The sequence below is a fragment of the Rhododendron vialii genome, chromosome 7a, assembly GCF_030253575.1.
Source record: "Rhododendron vialii isolate Sample 1 chromosome 7a, ASM3025357v1".
In the NCBI taxonomy this organism is placed as follows: domain Eukaryota; kingdom Viridiplantae; phylum Streptophyta; class Magnoliopsida; order Ericales; family Ericaceae; genus Rhododendron; species Rhododendron vialii.
In genome coordinates, this window is record NC_080563.1 from 10,138,264 (window position 1) to 10,157,589 (window position 19,326).

Below are 19,326 nucleotides of genomic sequence, written 5' to 3' on the forward strand. Positions count from 1 at the left end.
CATGGGAAACACATTTAGCATGACAAATGAAACTAGTGAAACAAATGAAACTGTTGATATCTTCTTCTTTTTTTCCCCCTAAAACAAGGGTTTTAATTACTTCCTCCTTTCTAAAAATTGATCACCACCCTCTGACCAGGTCTGTGTATTTTTCTAAGGCTTAGAACCAAATTAGTAAATTATAGTCTTTTTCCATCCATAAATATAGGGACCAAACCAATTCATCCTCTCAAATTAAACCCCCACCATACAATTTCCGATCTGTCTCTGGCGCTTCAGCCAATAAAGAATGGCTCTAAATAGTAGTTTGTTCAAGCTGGTTTAATTTTTCTGTGCTATAAATGGTGGATGTGGCATTACTCATCGTTCAAACAAAATCCCAAAACAAGAAATTGAGAGGCATTCGGAGGGCCTGAGAAAAATGACTAAGGTTCAGATTTCTTTGGTTCTTTTGGCTGCAGCTTGTTGCCTGATGGTGGCTCCAACCAGCGCCATGTACCATATCGTGGGAGGAAGCCTCGGGTGGTCCGTTCCCCCAAACAAGACCTTCTTTGAGGAATGGGCTAAACCAAGGGTCTTTGGCGTCGAGGACCACTTACGTAAGTGCCCTTTGCATTTTCTTCATTCTCATTGCGGTTTGTTTCCTCCTCCCTGCAGCCCATTTTGATCTCGAAAACGATTTCGAATCAGTAAGGTTGTCCATAATATATACCGTCGTAGGCGCGTATTTTGAATGCAAGAGCCCAAAAGTGATACTCAATTGTTTGTACTTCATTCTAATTACGTTTTGTTTCCTTCCTGCCCATTTTTGATTTCGAAAATCATTGGCGTATTTTGAAATCACGAGCCAAAAGATGGAAATTGTTTTCTCTTCTAAAGGAAAGCATCTACAACGTTGTGTGATTTCGATGGGGAGGAAATTAACATGTTTCAATCACAACAAGCCAAGTCATTTGGAAGAGCAACAATAAACAATGTGCGAAGTTTACGCACGGAATAGGGGATTCTGCCAAGCATCTCCTTATAGAGCGGTGCAGAGTGGCCAATTCGGCCGCTCATCTCGGCAATTGATGGCTCGAATCTTACCTGAGCGATTGACGGTTCAGATTTGTACGCGATTTGTATGCACTCAGATTCTATCTGAGCCATCTATGCCGAGATGAACGGCCGGATGGGCCGCTCTGCACCCTCTCGGCACATCTCCGGATCTGGTTGAATGCTGGTCTTTCATTTTAAAACCAAACACCCGTCAAGATAGATTACTTTTATTTCAAAAAAATTTACATCACCCCATACAAATTATATGTAAAAATGTCGGCTTTGTTTGTTTCTCTACTTAACTTTGTTTTAACTTTGTTTTCTAATCATTATCCTATATTTTTTTCCAATCATTACCTTATTTTTTCAATAATTACTATCATTTCTCTCTTTATCTCTTTCTATTCATTACCTCTCTCTCCAATCATTATCTTATTTTTCTCTCCACCCACTATCAAAACTAAAATACTCAAAACTTGCAAGCGAACAAAGCCGTCACAATTTCATCTTGAAAAGGAACTTTTTGCAACAAAAAAAAAAAATTTGTACAAATTACATGTAAAAATATCACTTCACGTGCATGTAACCAATTAGGGCATAACTTCAATTATCATGCTAACAAGGCCAAAAAAATCTACAGTTTTCCCATTCACGGGACTGCACAACGTGATGGAGGTCTCACGAGAAGATTACTACAGTTGCACGCTGGAAAATGCCGTTAAATTGTATCCATTTGGACCCGTCATTTTGAACTTCACACAGCCCGGCGAGCATTACTATTACTCCACCGTCGGGACGCAATGCGAGTATGGCCAGAAGCTCCACATCGCCGTGGTCGCCGGAGAGGGCTCCAGCGGGAGGATCTATTCGACGACAGAGGCTCTCGGGGAAATCTCGGCTTCCCCTTCCCACGCCCCGGCTCCCGCGCCGAATTCCGCGCACTCTGCGGGTCCGATCGGGGGCCTGGAAATGGTGATTGGCTGTTTGGTTTCTTTTGTGGCATGGCAGTTTGTCTAAGAGAGCACATGCAACATTTGTTGTGAGACCCCCCCCACCCAGTGAAGTAGTAAAAATGTTGTTCCATTGGGTTGTAATTAAGCTGCAATGGCTGATTCTTTTGCAAATTTGTTGTATGATTCTGGCAGGATTTGTGTACCAGTTTCAATTATTTATGCAAGGATCGGTTCATTGTTTTCGGCTGTTGTATTTTTTTGACACAAATATAGCTTTTTTATATACAGAATGATGGGTACACATCTTTTGGTCCATTTCATTGTAAAAAACACATTACTCCCGCTTACAACAAAAAAATGTAGTTGTCAATTGTTTCTGTTCGGCTTGAGGAATAGCCACGTGATGCTGCAACTCCTTTTTCCCACCGGTCACCACGCATTCATGGGGACTAACGGCTAAAATTAACTGTATCCGTATGGATAAATGGTGGGAGAAGGCAAGGGCGGCCTTCACCTAAATCCGCAAGAGCAGCGACTTTAGGCCTCCAAATTTCGGTCAAAAAATAGGGTCCCAGTTAAGTATGAGTAATAGTATTAATATGTGTGTGTTAAAAAAACAGCAAATAGGTACGTACAAACCATTTTCAATCATATCTATTATCTATGCATTCTTGAAAAACATTTCTATATATGTTATGCACACAAATGGAGACTAGCCGAGATTCCATCCAAATCCGCCACTCATTGGGAAATTTTCCATGGGTCGGTTAGTATTTTACATTTTACTTTATGTAGCGGCGTCATGTTCTGCGTTCGCTTTACAACCCCGGAGTTCAGGACCAGCCCAGCTGGGAGAAGGTGTTTGGGTACCACTGGTGTCCCATGATTGCCGATTACTTAGAGCAACTCCAACCAAGCTTTATGATACCCGTGATCTCTATATTGAGGGAAATCTTGGAGTTGCTCTTGCCCCTTCTACAGAATTTGGTCGATGGGCTTGGACCAACCCAAAGTTAACGAACCTGTGGCCACATTTGAAGGGCTGATTCGATGCAGGGCCTGTGTTTTATTAGTGTGTTTAGCCACTTTGACGTGTTTGCTCGTGTGCCTGATTTATAAGTCGCCATATTTCAGTGTCTAAATAATAAAGGGAAGGTTTATTTTCAAAATAAAAATAAAAAATGAAGAAAGAAGGGTTTCAAGTTAAGTACGATTGAATATCATCCGCAAATTATTCACCAAGTAATTCTGTTAAAAACCCATAGACCAATATTCACATTACATACTTATCGATATTACGGGCGCCTCAAATCTTATTACTAGTTTTTAGCCCCTGAATTTTCCAAAGAATATGGAATTGTTACTACGATTGAACACATCCAAAGAGGATTGAACACATCCAAAGAGGAACGTGGACTTTGCTCGAATGGCAAGAGGCTATCATGAGTTCAAGTCTTTTCCGCGTCCAATCACACCTGACATTTAAATTTTGGTAGCTTTACTTTTCATACAATTATGGGATGCTCCTAATGACCACCGCGTAGCGTTCCAATATCATTCAGCATCATATATTCATATAGTAGGTTTTTTAACCAGGTCAAGTCACCACTGATCTTGAAGGGTGTTAGGACAACATGTTCCGAATTCCATAATCTTCACGTCATATTTTTTTTTTTGTGTGTTCATCCTGCACAAAAATCTCAAGTTCATGCACCCACGCCAAAAACATTATCAACCCATCACGGACAGAGGGGATTATAGCTGTGACAAATGTTAGTAAGAAGCATGTAAAGCACACAATACGTACTGTTAATTAGCCCCACAACTCAAATGCAAGTTTGGTGTGACACGTATTAATATCCCCAGGGCACTATACGTGATATATATGGGTCATGCATGCATTAATGTGTGGGGCATGCATGTACGGATGTACCCAAGTTGCTAATTGACTAATCTTTGGCGTATCGCCACCACCCTCTGAAAGATCTTTATACATTCCGGCCCGTCACCGCCCTGTCGGATGGCATGGGAACCACCCTTGAGGCCCCACTTTCTCCGTACTTAATTCGGGTTCAGGTCCTCTCCGATCCAAAACTTGAACTGAAAAAAACAGTCATAATCTAAGCCGAGCTGCACATTGAAAAAATTAATGGTTCAAATCTGCTTGCAAACTCTTCGCAAGAAGAATTCAATTCTTTGCGAGGAGTCTCTGAACAGATCCGAATTATTAATGGACGGTCAAGATTTCGACTATTGGCTCCGGTCTAAGTTTCGGATGAGAGAGAGAATCCACTCCTTATTTGAGTTAAAGAACAATAAGAGCATCTCTAGTGATGTTGCTAAAATTGTATGTTATATGACACAAAGTACATAAAGTGAGTTCCTATTTTTTGTTTGTTAAGAATGTATAAATTAAAAAAAGTAAATATGTGTTATAGTAGTGTAGTTAAAATGTGTGCTAATAAAAATTAAAGAATATAAAAAAAAAATATTTCTCGCCACTCCCTTTTCTCTCTCTTCCAAATTCTCTCCTCTCTCATCTCCCTTCACTCTCTGCTCAAGTACAGTCAAGGGCAGTGGAGTCTGCCGACTCCAATCTTCTCTCTCTCTCTTCATTAGCTGCTCCATCACAGTTGGCATCGCAGGTAATGCACTCTCCTTTTTTTTTGACAGTAGCTATGTTAGGATCGTGGGTCACTTAACAATATAATGATATAAGGAAAAATTCTCTTTAATATTATTTACACAATAATACAAGATGAAAAAATCTTTTCGGGAGAGCCGGTTGGCTCTCTACCGCTCCAGTGAGCCACACTGGCTCACCCACTCGACGTCACCCTTCGCGCACACCACCCCACTTGGGTGGAATCCCAACAATCACCCTCTTCCAACCAAGTGGGGTAATCGTCAAACCGTTCAACTACTCTAGCAAGCGCCTGTTATCACTATCTAAGTCAACGTCTCGGCACCCCCTCACAAAGTACACGCCTAACTGATTGTCTCCCTGCTATACTAGATCTTCTGTAGCTGAACCCGCAGCATTGTCCGGCTGCAATGTCAACATCTTGTCGATATTTAGCACCCCCTCAACAGAGTGCTCGCACCCCATCCGAAGTGCCCGCATCCAAACCCGGATGCTCCACATCTCATACCTGAGATGTCCGCAGCAGACCCATTTCTATCTGCGATCCTCCGCTGCTTGACTGCCCACATCACACCCTAGGATGCCGTAATTCGCGTCCAACAATCCACGAACGCCTATGAGACTTCTTCCGGTGACGAAACCTGACCGCCCACACACCATGGCGATCGTCTCTGTGAGGCGCACAAACCATGCATTAATGGAGGTCGTATGTTTTTTTTGGTGACCCCCCTTTGCTCTCTTGTGCTCTGATATCAGTTGTTAGGATCCGGGATCACTCAACAACACAACGATATGAGGAAAAACTCCCTTAATATTATTTACACAATAATACAAGATGAAAAAACCTCTCCAAAAGAGCCACAACCGGCTCTCCACTGCTCCGGGGAGATGCACCGGCTCATCCACTTGACCTCACTCTCTCCACATGATTTCAGTCACACGCCTCTTTGCTCTCATATACATCAATATATAGGCAAAAATAAAACCCTAATACTAGTAAGGAAATAAGGTAAGGAGTGACCATGTATTTCGCGCACACCACCCCACTTGGGTGGAATCCCAACAAGCTAACCCTAACAATACCGCTAGAAGTGATTTTTCACTCCCACCTCCATTAACTGCAAATTTCTGATATTTCTTACACAAATACACTCCTTAACTTGAATCGCTAGAGATGTCGCGCATCTCTAATGGTTTGGTTACGTACTTTTTAAAATTAAAGCTATTTTTAAATTTGTTACAGTTTTATTTGGTCGAAGAAATACTCAAGTCATTTTTTGGCTCCCAAAAATGATTGGTCCCATTGAATGAAAGAATTTTGGTTTCGAAGCCAACATATGGCTTTGGCTCCGAAACTGGCTCTTCCTTGGAGATGCTCCATAAAAATGGATCAAGGGGTGGATGGACAAAACGAATGCTTATAATTAAGGTTTTAAAAATTCCTTGTATTGTAGTAGCTAAGGGTTTCTTAAAACACATTTTAAGTTATGAAAAATTGCCTTCTGAATTTTCTCATGTTTGGCCTAAATTTTTTCTATTGGATATATATATCCGCCCCCAAATATTAATTTGGCGTCCCTCCTTTTTTTCTTATGGGACCCACAACATTTAATAAGTAGGAGCTTGTGGGCAGTGGCGACTCCAGGGATTTTGGAGCATGGGATCATCCATAAACGTCAATACTTTTGCCAATTGTAAAACCGAAAAATATAACATAATAATGGCAATAAATAACCTACTTCTAACAAAAATCACATTTAAAGCTCGACAAGCGTTTCAACTTGTACACAAAAGATATCAAAATGCATATACTAATAATCTTTCTTATAAGTTCTCGACAAAAAAAAAAAAAAGAAGCTACACGAGCTTCTGAAATTGCATTCGACGCGATTTCATATTTTGAAATCGTTGCATTATAGTCTCAATGTCAATAGCGTCAACGTCTATTTTCCCAAAAAATCAAATAACCCATATCAAGCTTGAGTATATACAAATTTCAAATGGCAAAGCTTAAAAAATTAGTCATATCATATTTTATATATAGGAGATATTGTATTCATATCACTTATTCCCAATCCCACCCAAATTTTATACATTTAAACTAACAAGCCCTAAAATATTCAAAGTGAATAATGAAAATGAAGATGGGTCGCCAGACCCCGCACCCTTGGCTGTGGTGTCGCCACTACTTGTGGGTACCTTGAAGATAATATTCAACGACCATTGTTGTATGACAAAAACAGACTCAAAGGAATTTTATAATTAGGTACCATTGAAAGATAAATAATACAAAATCATTGAAAAGCATCCAAAAAATTTGATAGTGGAGATGATGATGGTGGCCATCGATATTTGTTACGGAATAGTTTGTGCCAACTAAGTCATAGTGTTGGACAAAAGAAGAATCATATTATCATAACAAATATGATAGAAGCCATTGATGCGGATAAAAGAAGTTTTAAAGTGATTCTCAATAGAAATGGTGAAATAATAATAATAATAATAATAATAATAATAATAATAATAACAAACTTTAAGAAAAAAAACATTTCAAAACGTGATGGTACAATGATAGTTGACGAAGTTAGCAATTTTGATGTAACGAAGATAATACATATTGACATAGTATCGCGACTAAATGCATAATTGTGATCACATTGTTACCATCATAATTCGATAACATAATCATTTGTGTACGACTCTTTTTATCAAAAGCTATTGACGATTGATTTTAACTAATATGATCATGATCGATATTGAGCATGTGCAAAACACGTGCCGAGCACTAGTCATTAAAAAGGTAGAGTAGATGCGCTCATTCGATACCATTATTCAAAATTAAGTACATTGAATTTTGAAAAAGATTGGGGATTCGAGTCTTGAGCATGTACTAGTTCTAGTTGCCAATTGGAGCGGGGGGCAGCAGTCATGGGAGACCGTTAAACCCTCCCTCCCAAATCCGATCGACACGTACTTTTTGGCCATTTTTCCCCGTACTAAACCAAACCAAACATCATCATTACTCTTTTGTCATGACTAATCTCAAAGACGATTCCAATGGGGGATGGTGCACCTGCACATCACCGTCGTATGAGCATCCAAATCGTTGCTTTCGGTAATAAACGGTCCAGATTAATTATTGGGCAAATTTAAAAAATATATTTCAACCATTAATTACTGACGCATCGTGCACCAGGGGAATTGGATTGGGTTTCTCTTTTTTTTGTTTTTGTTTTTTTTGTTTTTCAAAGTTAGGGGATTGTGCTACGTGCATATAACATTTCTAAATCAATAATGCTACAACTACACACTGCCGAGCAAAAAAAAAAACTACACACACAAACACTTACACGTACATATTCACAAAGAGAGTTGGCCCCACACACACTGGAGGCGTGCAGTGTATGTGGGATCTACTCCCTTTGTGAATTTGTATGAGGTGTTTGTGTGTAATTATGTTGAGTCTATTCACAAAGAGAGTGGAGGCGTGCAGTGTATGTGGGATCTATTCACAAAGAGAGTGGGCCCCACACACACTTACACGTACTTTTTGTACATGATAATATCTTTTTGAGAACGCGTACACATGAAAAAATAGTATTTATGTTGAGTCTCGCTTTGAGTCACATAATATTCACGTAACACGATTATTATGACACGAGGGGATGTTCATACCTCTAGCTTGGATTTGGTCCTGTTAAGTCGCTCTTGCCATTTCCAAGTTTCTATTCCCCTTTTTGCTGCCCGATGATGCCAAAGATCACATGATAAAATTGTGAGGGAACCAAGACTATAAAATTTACCAGAAAATCTCAGAAGATAATGACTGGGGTTTTGCTGTCCTCATTCATCAAATTGGGCTAACCATATCAGAAACAAAAATCCTACTTGCATGGTACGTAGTCTTCTACCCCACCCACTTGCAACAAAAGCCTCTCTCTCTCTCTCTCTCTCTCTCTCTCTCTCTCTCTCTCTCTCTCTCTCTCTCTCTCTCTCTCTCTCTCTCTCTCTCTCTCTTCTTCCTTCAATTTTCTCTCACTAGAAGTCCTGATATTTCTCTCCTTCCTTTCTCACTAGAAGTCCTGATATTCTGAAAACACGTATCTTATCACTGCCCAAAATCTGCTGGAAAGCTACTTCTCTTGCCTCCAATTAAAATCCTACTCCGGCTTGTACAAACTGTCCCTTGAGTAACTGAATAGATCTCGTATTAAAATTGAACGGGACTCCTAAATAGACAAAGGTCACAAGAAAAATGAAAGGGACGTTTTGGTTTGTGTGTGTGTGTGTCTAATTATGCCGGTGCCCTCAGGTGTGTAACACATTGTATAGCTAGTCTGGTTCGTGAAGGATCTATGAGATAAGATATAGTTCGGCTTTGCCATTTGGTAGAATTTTTTGTGGATATCTGATATTCGGGTCAGTTTACATACATCTCAATTAATTTCAGAGTCCTGAAGTTATTGGCCGGCAAACCTTCCATTGGCCTATGAGGTAGATATTAACGCGTACGTGTTTTAGAACTTTAAGTTTTTCTTACCCAGATCCAAATTGGGTGGCTGAAGTGCAGTAGTTTGTCCATGATATGTTTAGTACATACGATCGATGCACCAGCTCATTAATTAAGGGACCACTTGATAGATTTTTTTTCCCCCCTTTTGAGCTTTGCCGCTTTTGATATATTCGTTTCAACTGCATGCCTTTAGAGATTTGTCTTTCATCACTTTTTGGGGGTAAATCACCATAGTGTCTTGTGTTGTGGTTGTTTTTTAAAACCCGTGTGTTCGGCCTCACAGATATATTGATTTGGGTAATCTGCATGGAATGGTTCAACGCAAGATTGATAACATTGGAGTGAGATACTGATCAGAAATTCAGAATACCCAAAAAAATTCTCGAAGCCTCGATCTGCTTGTCAGGATTTGGATATCCTGCAGGGCGCTGGGCGCTTCACTGTAGTGCAGGGCAGATTTGGATCATTAATCAGGACAATCAATGGTTCAGTTATATTTGTTATTTTTTTTTATCTGTAAAAATAAAAAAATATATCTAAACTATTGATTGTCGAGATGGACAGTCCAGATTTACCCTGCAGAGTTCACTATAGGGAGTAGGAAGGGAGTGTCCTGCGACATCCTCGGATTGCTCAGGTAAAAAAAAGCAAATTAAAAATAAATACGTACTGTATAATGCATGCTGACGTCCCTGTCCATTTTCTCTTCTCCCCAGTAAATACAGTAGAATATTCAAAATATTAGGATTGCATGCATGCCTTAAATAGGGTGGGCGATTGACTCATGAATCATGACAGTAGGCTCAAAATCATGCACTTCGAATTTAGTATACTAACATTTCACAAGCAGACAAAAATACCACACAGGAAGAAGGGTCCCCAAAGGAACCTAATCAGGAAAACCAACGAATTCCCATCCTCCCATGATGATTTTATGTGCCCCAAACAGCATTTTCCGAGTAATTATTTTCTTTTTGTTTAAAAGATTAATTCTTTTCTTTTTTTGATATATTATTATTTTTTAAATTATTTCGACAATCTGGTCCATCGATTAGACCAAATGCCCTTTCTTTTGCGAGAAGATGCGTCAAGTGTTAATACATGATTAGCAGTTAACGGATATAGGTTGACTCTATTTTTTCGCATGATTGATAAACGAAAGTAAGAGTTTGGTGAACAAGAGTATAAAGAATATATAGTTCCATCGTCGGTATTTCTTTCGCGATTTGTGAATTTGTTTTGATTCCTAAAGTGATAATGGGGAAGATCGACTTAAAATATACTCCACCGACATGTTTATAATTTTTGCATGCATGCACCAAGGGCAAAATAAATAATTTTTTATTTTTTATTTGGAAACAGAGGTGTCCAAGCCAGCTTACGCGCACCTCAACTAAATCTTTGGGAGAGGCTAGCACAGCAACCCAACGCCATGGTCCTCCATTTAAATCATTGTTTGCTTTCAAGGGGAATTAATGAGCCCTATTATGTTGTAGGCGCAGGTTCGCCTTTACTACTAGGACAACCCTTTTTTTCCTCGTCTTAATAAGGGGCTGTTTTTATTGGGAAATGATACTGCCAAAACAATTTTGGCATTATCAATTCCCTTTTTATTTATTTTATGATTGAGTAAAACAATCACATAATGCACTTGAAATGAGATTCATTCCACTAGTCTCACTCTAAGAATTACGGTCTCTAAGGATGGATTTGAATTAAAAAGTTGAGTGACTTATTTTTTTGTCCTTATTCAAATTTTTTTTGTATTTGTTTGTTTTGCATCAAACTTTTGTGACTTATTGATTCGTCTCGACAAGAGAAATCGGAAAAGTAAAAAATTTTGATCGAAACTCATAATTTTTTGAATAAAACAAAAATAAGTCAATAAGTCAGCTTTGTTTACTTATTCTTGTCTTTTTGAAAAAAAATTATGAGTTTCGATCAAATTTTTTTATTTTTCCGATTCCTCTCTCTAAGACGAATTAATAAGTCACAAAAAATTGACGCAAAATTAACAAATGTAAATTTTTTTGAATAAAGACAAAAAAAAAAAAGAAAGAAGAAGTTACTATTCCCCTTTTAAAGCCAAATGGAGCCTAATAATCACAGGTAAAAGGTACCAATGTTGATCGGATTAGGTGACTGAATCCGAAATCGAATTAAAACTCATTGCACGGCTTCTTAAAAAGTTTGTGCATTGTTGTTACAAAGATTCAAACGGATAACGGGCACACAGCTTCTTACAAGTTTGTGCATTGTTGTTATTATTGATTAATTAACATAGCAAGGAGCAGAGTACAAACAAGGTAGTTCCCTGCGTGGAAATACTTTTGCTACCCTTTGTGGGTGTTTCTGTTTCGTAGTGAGTTATTCGGACAAGAGGACGGTAAGACACGTCAAATTACAGTTGTCGTCTTCTTCTTCGTTTGCGTCAGCTCCCTGCGTGAAACTTTCTCTACTCCCTTTGGGCAGTGTTTTTTGTACTCGGAGTATTTTTATCCAAACCATATGAATAACCCGATTATCATGGGTTTGTTCCCGTCGATAAGCTCCAATTTAGGGTTTGTAGCCCTTTGGGCGGATTTTGAGTAATCAAAATTTTTGAGTTTGTTTATAAATAAATAAAAAGGTGTTGTGTTTTGACACTTTAGGCCATCTGCTCATGTTTCCACCTCACACACGAAATGCGCTGCTCTTAGCCATGTTAATAAACAGTTTGCATAGAGGCATTCAAGTACACCTCCTGTTGCCAAATTCATCAAAAAGAGCTAAATTGTGTACAACCCTGGAGCCACAAATGTGAGCTGTATCCAACCAAAAAATAAGCATCTAATGTTTTTGACTCGTTAATGCTCGTGAACAAGTTTAAATTTGAGTCAAACTTAGGCAAACTCGGCTCATCAAATTTTCAACGAGCTCGAACTCGGCTCAAGTTCATTTAAAAACTTAACGAATTAAGCAAACCGAAAATTCTAAAATCCGGCCTCAATTCGACTTGTTTGCAGCCATACTCTCTTTGTATCAACAAAACTCGTCGTCTGTGATACATACACGTAAAAAAGTCCTCTTACACAGAGAACTAAAATTTCAAGGGCAAATTTATACGGTTTCTTTTTATAAGTCTTCAACAAAAGTTTAGGAGCTAAAAATAATTTTGACAGGAACATATACAAGTATAGATGGGGAGAAAATTTTAAGTGCGGAGCAGGTATATCACACATGGTTTCTGCTCGGCACTCCCGAGCCGTCTGATGCACTTTTGGACGGTTCAGATTAAAACCTTCTCTCTCTCCTCTCACCCCTCCTTTTTCTCTCTCCAAATTAAATTGCATCGAATGGCTTGGATGCGCCGAGCAGACACCACGTGGTACCCACCCGTCACTAAAAAAATTCTCATAGATGGGGAGACATGTAAATTAGGTAACCTTTCTTAATCGAAACTGCTTCTTCCAGGTGCTTGTATCTCAAAGCAAACAAATTATTCGATGATCGTAATTGCCACGTGGTGCCTTAATTTTTCCCCGCGCATTGACTAGCGGAGACGAGACAAGGAAAACTCGCGGTGAAGAAAGAGTCGGGCACCACTTGACATTCCCTTGGGTCACTAACCTATTCGATTTGAGTTTTAAAAGAGATTTTTTAGAATAATCAATAGAGAGAGATAGATATAGAAAATTTATTGAGAACCGTGTACCGTTTTGAGACCTAAAACAAACAAGAATCACACCTCAAACCAATTTCATATTCTCCAATGCAAAATCACACACAACCCACATGGTACATAATTCCAGCTAGCAAAGCCAAAATTGCATTTTCGTTCATTTCATTTTACTCTTCCACCTAATTCAAGTCTTTTACAATCCCATGACCACGAGCACGTGCCTTTTAAAGATAATAAAAATACTAAGATATTCACTCAAAATTTAATACCACCAGCCGTTTACAATTTGATTACTAAAAACTGCTAAACTTAACTACAAAAATAACCAAAACAAAACTCAACTAAAATACTAATAACAGAATAAATACGAAAATTAAAAGACCGCTAATTAAGAAATGATAATACCAAAACTGTCCTTATTCGAACTCGATCACAAGGCAACAAGAGGATCCGACCCAAATATGTCGCCTATATCCTGGAAGATATAATCCTCGGTCGAAGTGTTCCACACCGATTGCCCAGACCCGAAATTACAACCCGACTCCAATAGCCCAAACTCATAACCCGAATCGAAAAACCCAAACTCGTCGCAATTCTTGCCCAATATGTTGTCCCCCAAGCCCGACCCTTCAAACAAATCCGGAACCGGATCCACAAAATCAAACAAACCACCCGGAAACAACGTCGCATCGAGCCCCGTTAAATCCGTGAAGTCCCCTGTAGCGGCGTCGTTCGATTGACTCTGCGACGACTCGGCTTCTTCGCTCGTAGGAGTGTGTGACGGCAGAACAGATTTTGGCGATGAGAGGTCTTTGCTCCGACAATCGTCGCCGGAGGTATAACCGGAGTAAGTCGCGGCCGGTTTGATTTGCGGAACGAACGGACCGGGTTGAACCCGAGGAGTGGCGAAGTTCGTGAGCGCGTCGGCTCCACGCAGCCGAATCGCGGCGTTGTCGTACACAATGGCGGCCTCTTCGGCCGTATCGTAGGTACCTAACCACAGCCGTACGCGTCGCAGCGGATCCCTGATCTCCGCCGCCCATTTTCCCCACGGCCGTTGCCGTACGCCGCGAAACTTCTTCCCTGAGTTTAGCTTCAACCTGTTCACCGTATTTCGCTCTTTCCCGGCGGACTTTCTACGGCGATTCGTATTCGCCGCTGGTTCTCTCTCCGCCGTCCACGGCCTGATTGTGACCTCGTTAACGAACTTCTTCACCCTCCGTCGACGCCGCGAGATATTTCCTCGTACCTCCTCGTCGCTGGAGGAATCCGTCGCGTCGCCGTCCGTCACCGTTATCCGTACAACTCTCGGACCGAAAGCATCAAGCCCTGGCGTCGTGGACGGTGACGGCGTTAGCATTGTGGTTTGCATTCTGTGTTGGGTGTATTTCACTGGAGAGAGGGCAGTTTTGTCCATATCTGGAAGATTTATCAGATTCGCATCGAAACGAAACAGAGGCAGAGTGAAAGACTCCTTGCGCGTAAAGAGGAGAGATTCGGTTGAGATTTGAGTGGAGGAGAGATAGAGAGAGAGAGAGAGAGGTTTCAAAACGGAGATAAACCCTCAGAGAAGTCGGACTGAGGGTTTAGAAATATCAAGGAAAGTTACAAGAAAAGGAGAGAGAGAGAGGAAACAAGGAATACACTTTATTGGTAAATCAAGAGTACGGAAAGCATAGCCACAGGCATGCGTGTGACTAAGAGAGAGAGAGAGAGAGAGTTGGGTGAAAGAAAATTGGAGTTTTCTTGAGAAAGTTGTGGAGGAAAAGAGGGGAGTTTCCTTGGTGAGTGGGTTCGGTTACTGACGACGTGCTTTTTCCGGCGACAACAGTGTACCTGGATGGAGACCTAGATGGAACAGGGCGGTAGACTGGTACTGTGTTGGCCCTTTCGTGGGAGTTTTATCGGGGAAATTTTTGGAGAGAGAGAGAAGAAAATGAGACGCACACAGTGTAGAGTAGACCCCAAAAAACTGGTGGTGTTCTTGGTTCTTATAAACTCCGAGAGATATCTATTGGGTCAATTTCGAAAACGCTTGTATCGGTGATTTGGATCGAGATTTTTAACCGATTTTGAAGGATTATCGGAGGGCTATCGGAACGCAAGGCTGGGATCAAGGCATAGAGTATTTTTCTCTTTTTGACGAGTCGCCGCGTTCCATTTTTGGGGAATTATCCGGTGCTATTCTTAGGCGTAGATCCTACTAAAATCATGACTGGTCATGTATATCCGATTTCGGACACGTGGAAATATGAATTTTTCATAAAATGATTTCATTTTCTAGATAAATACTATTAGTAACAGTACCGCACCTTTCTGATCTGAAAGAGGACTGAAACAGCACATGGATAATGCCATAATGGAGGTTAATCGGTCAAGCGATGCAGGATTTGTGCGAAGTGGGAGCCCGAACTACATGTATTTTTGCATTACTAACGAAATAATATAGTCTATAAGATAAATATTGCCACTTACTAGTTTTGAGAAGAACATGGGATCGTGTACATGAGAGATTTTTCAGTGTCGAGCGGATATATCCCACGTGATATCCGCTCGGCGCATCCAAGCCGTCTGTCTCTCCTCTCATCCCAACACTTTCTCTCTTCTTTTCTTTCTCCAAATCTAAAGCCGTTTAAAAATGAAATGAACTTCTCGGATGCGCGAGCGGGCACCACATGGTACCTACGTGGCACTGAAAAAAATTTCCGTGTACATATATATAATCACATTTCATTTTATAACCACAATCGAAAAATACAGTAATTTATAATTTATAATTTCAGGTATTTTTTTTTGCGCATAAATAGCGACTTTCAAATTTTATTTTTCATTCAAGAGGCTAGCACGGGCCGATCTTATAGAACTTTTTCAAATTAACTTGGAACCATAGCATATAATTAGGAGATGTGCAGGGATGAAGCTTCTGCTTGCACCTTTGTACGTCTGCCCCTGGGTCAACGGTTCTTATGGGCCACGTCACTCCACCTTTGACTGAATCACTGACCACTGATATTTGTGAAAAACAATTCGTCCGATGCACTTTTAAACGGCTCAGATTGAAACATTCTTTCTCCTCTCACCCCCTCATCTTTCTCTCTCATTTTTCTTTCTCCAAATTCGAGCCGTCTAAAATCTTATCGGATGGCTCGAATATGCCGAGCAGACACCAAGTGATACCTACCGGGCACAGCAAAATTTCTCGATATTTGTTACTTAAACGGAGCATTTAATTACTTTGATAATTTCTTTTATTTGTCGTTTAATTACTTACTGTTACTAATGTTTTGGGCTAGCTGGCCGTGGTGAATGGTACACAGTATTACTCCTACAGCTGGTAACATCGTGCCAGGCAGGCAACCTAAAATTTGTGGCCTGTACAAAGCAATCATGTTTTCTAACCTTGTGGACTGTTCCGAACCACCTCTCGTGCCAATATTTTACTGGTCCAACACATTGCCCACCCTACGCAAAATTATTGGGTGCTTTTGGCCACCGTCACTTGAACCACGTTCGATTTAAATTTTGAGCGAGGTTTTTAAGAGCTAATGAGTTGAGAGAAATAGATAAATAGATAGATAAAGAAAATATTAAGAACATGAGTTACCCGCTCCAGATTCGCAAATAAGTACTTATTTTATAAGAAGACAATTTCAAATTCAAAAATAATATGTTTACGCAAATAAATTTTTTAGCAATATGAATCTTGTTTGATAGATATTTTTTGAACGGTGTAAAAAAATCAAAAAAGTATTTCGTGAATATATAATATTTAAATTTAAAAATATGAAATAAATATTTATTTTTTAAGAAGGTGTTATTACTTGTACCTCAATTGATCTCTTAAATCATGAGACCTACATGATTGTGGGGTAGGTAAAAGTATTACAACGCTATGTGGTTATGTCTTTGGATAAAACCGCTACATGGTTATGTAATCTCAAATATTTTATATACTACTATTTGATAATTGTGGTCCCGTCCCACTAAAAGGGAGTACATATTTTTTGAATTAACGATGATATATTGTGAGAGAATGATATGTCTTTTAAAGCATGAAATAAATACTTGAAAATAAAAACCTTAATAAAACAGAACTTGATTCATTTCAAATCTCGTAGGGCTTGTTTGTTTGGAAGCATTGGAGATTTAATTTTGATGAGGAGAAAACAGAAGGGGCCCACCTTCAAGGGGATTGTCCTCTAATTCCATGGGTAAATAAGAAGGGGTTGGGAATTTGAAATTAACTTGACCTTCGGATTATCTTATCACTTTGATCCAACGGCCAATATTACTTTTTAAAATCTTATCTCATTCTTTATATCATTCTAACCTAACACAATATAAAGCTAGATATAATCTCCGCCCTTATCCAAATAAAATTTAAAAAAAAAAAACATGTGAACCCAGATCAATACTAATTAATCTCATGATATTAGTCCGGCCCCTCTCCAATCACAGTCTGTAAAAATTTCTTACAATCTCACATCAATAATTGAAACAGTTCATTTTGTTTTGCTCATTGAGAACATGAAGTATGCCAAAAATTAAGTTTATTGGACATCAGTAGGTATAATTTTGAAACACATTTGGAAGACATTATCTAGCAAAATATAATATTGCGACGTTGAAACAAAACCCATTTTCTAAATTTTTTTGCAATATATAAATCTGTTTCGAAATCATATCAAACGATATTCAATCAAACTGATTCTTAGGCATCCTCGATGCTCTCATTGAATTTAAAATTATGAACAGTCCCGATCATTGAAGTGTGATTGAAGAAAAAAAAAAATTCAAGCCGGGATTGGAGAGAAACAGGCCCGTATATCTCCCAACAAAAACTGACCAGAAGGTGATTTCACAAGAAATTAATACTGCTACTACTACTCCAGTGTTCAATACTGATCTGCAAATATAGCACGTTACGTCATCTTTTTGTTGCCCCATTAAGATCTCTCATTTAAAGGGCTGTATGTATATATTTGACTCCCCATTATTGTAGGTTCAAAAACAGGGCAGACTTTGTCCTACAAGAGGGAAACAAGCAAATGAATGGAAAATTAAGTTTGGTGGAAATGATGAACAAAACCGTGCCACTTTAAATTCCCCACGCAAACATTATTGGAGTATGTCTAGTTCCAAATGACGAGCCCAAGTGCACAATTTTGGTTGAGATCTCCAAAGCATCAAGCTTACACTTATGAGGAGTACAAAATAAGGGTGTAGGGGATCGGAGTCGGGTCTTGTTGTGCCTTCAAATGGGCATATCATACTGAGTTAATTCTCACGGTTCATTCTTTAGAACACAATGAATAGATTATCTTTGTAAAAAATTGAGTTGATCGGACGTTAGGAACTCAGTAAAGAAAGTGCATTGTTCTTACAAAAACTGAATGGCAAATATAATTTGGAAGTTTTTATGATCATATGGGTAGCTGATGCCCAATCGATTTGATATTTTTACGGAAATGTTGTACTCAATGAGTTCTATGAACTGAACTGAATCGAAACATGTGCAACATTTATGTGTGGACTCGGGATAGAGGCCAGTTTGGAGGGGACACCCTAGCCTCCTCAGATGGCATAACTCACGTGGTCGAGCTTGCAGCTTGGAGCTTCTCTATTTGCCAGGTTCAGAGTTCAACTCCCATCTACTCTTCTTCCCCTGCCCCTTAGATTAGAGTACAAATTGCCAAATCAATTGACAAGATTTTGTTCCGTTAACAGGGGAGCTACCGAGCTAGCTTTCAATAGTAAAATGAATTGGCTCTTAGACCAAGAAATAGCTCAGCAATGGTGTAAGAACTCCATTTCTTTTTTCCCTTTTGGGGAGGGGGTTGATATTGGGGACACATGATTTTCTTAATAAGGTTTTGATTAACCCAATAAGCCCGAAGACCCAGATGGCCTTGATAGTTTGCAGTTTCTATATGGAGTAATTATGATCATTGAGAGAGAGAGAGAGAGTATACAAATGCACAACTCTTAAGATCATAAAATGTAAAGAAGACCCCGTGAGTAGTTAACCTCAAGGAGATAGCACAATGGTCAAAGCCTTAAACTTAGAAGTGCGGTCCCTCCTCAAATGTCATGTTCGAAATCTCTCAAGAACTATCAAACTCTTCAAAGCTAGCCTATACAAGATTAGTCGAGATTCGCATAAGCTGACCTATCAAAACGAGAACCCTCATAGTTTCATATTTAAATTATTACACACAGCTAGCTGTGTGTTCGTATGATCCAAAAACATTGGCCCAAGTGAATTGAAGGCCATGAGGATCTGCAAATAGAAAAATAAACAGAAAAAAAAATCTTGGGCTGTACCTTTCTTGGACTTCGGCCTCACTTGATCGGAGAGCATCAAAGCATATAGTTAAAAGGCCATAAAAAGAGGCGTACATTTAGATTGGCGTGACAAAATTAATCAATGGAGTTTTTTTGTGGGTGTTATGTTTTTTAGACTGTGTTTGTAACTACTTGCATATTTGATGTTCAGTTATTTTGGTTTTCAAACCAC

The 19,326-nt window shown here is 39.3% G+C and overlaps 2 protein-coding genes across 2 annotated transcripts; one reads left to right on the forward strand and one right to left on the reverse strand.

Moving 5' to 3' along the window:
* Positions 1-353: 353 nt before the first annotated feature.
* LOC131333147 (umecyanin-like) lies at positions 354-2,237 on the forward strand. Its single transcript, XM_058367505.1, has 2 exons — positions 354-599; positions 1,679-2,237. The coding sequence occupies exons 1-2, from the start codon at positions 422-424 to the stop codon at positions 2,053-2,055; spliced, it is 555 nt and encodes a 184-aa protein (XP_058223488.1). The 5' UTR covers positions 354-421; the 3' UTR covers positions 2,056-2,237.
* Positions 2,238-12,933: 10,696 nt separating this feature from the next.
* LOC131332463 (ethylene-responsive transcription factor CRF1-like) lies at positions 12,934-14,965 on the reverse strand. Its single transcript, XM_058366719.1, has one exon. The coding sequence runs from the start codon at positions 14,224-14,226 to the stop codon at positions 13,240-13,242; it is 987 nt and encodes a 328-aa protein (XP_058222702.1). The 5' UTR covers positions 14,227-14,965; the 3' UTR covers positions 12,934-13,239.
* Positions 14,966-19,326: the final 4,361 nt, after the last annotated feature.

Bases quoted from the DNA above. Each gene is read 5' to 3' on its own strand.
- LOC131332463 (XM_058366719.1), bottom strand. From the start codon at position 14,226: ATGGACAAAACTGCCCTCTCTCCAGTGAAATACACCCAACACAGAATG.
- LOC131333147 (XM_058367505.1), top strand. From the start codon at position 422: ATGACTAAGGTTCAGATTTCTTTGGTTCTTTTGGCTGCAGCTTGTTGC. The intron at 600-1,678 runs GTAAGTGCCCTT...AAAAATCTACAG, and splicing joins TGGCGTCGAGGACCACTTAC to TTTTCCCATTCACGGGACTG.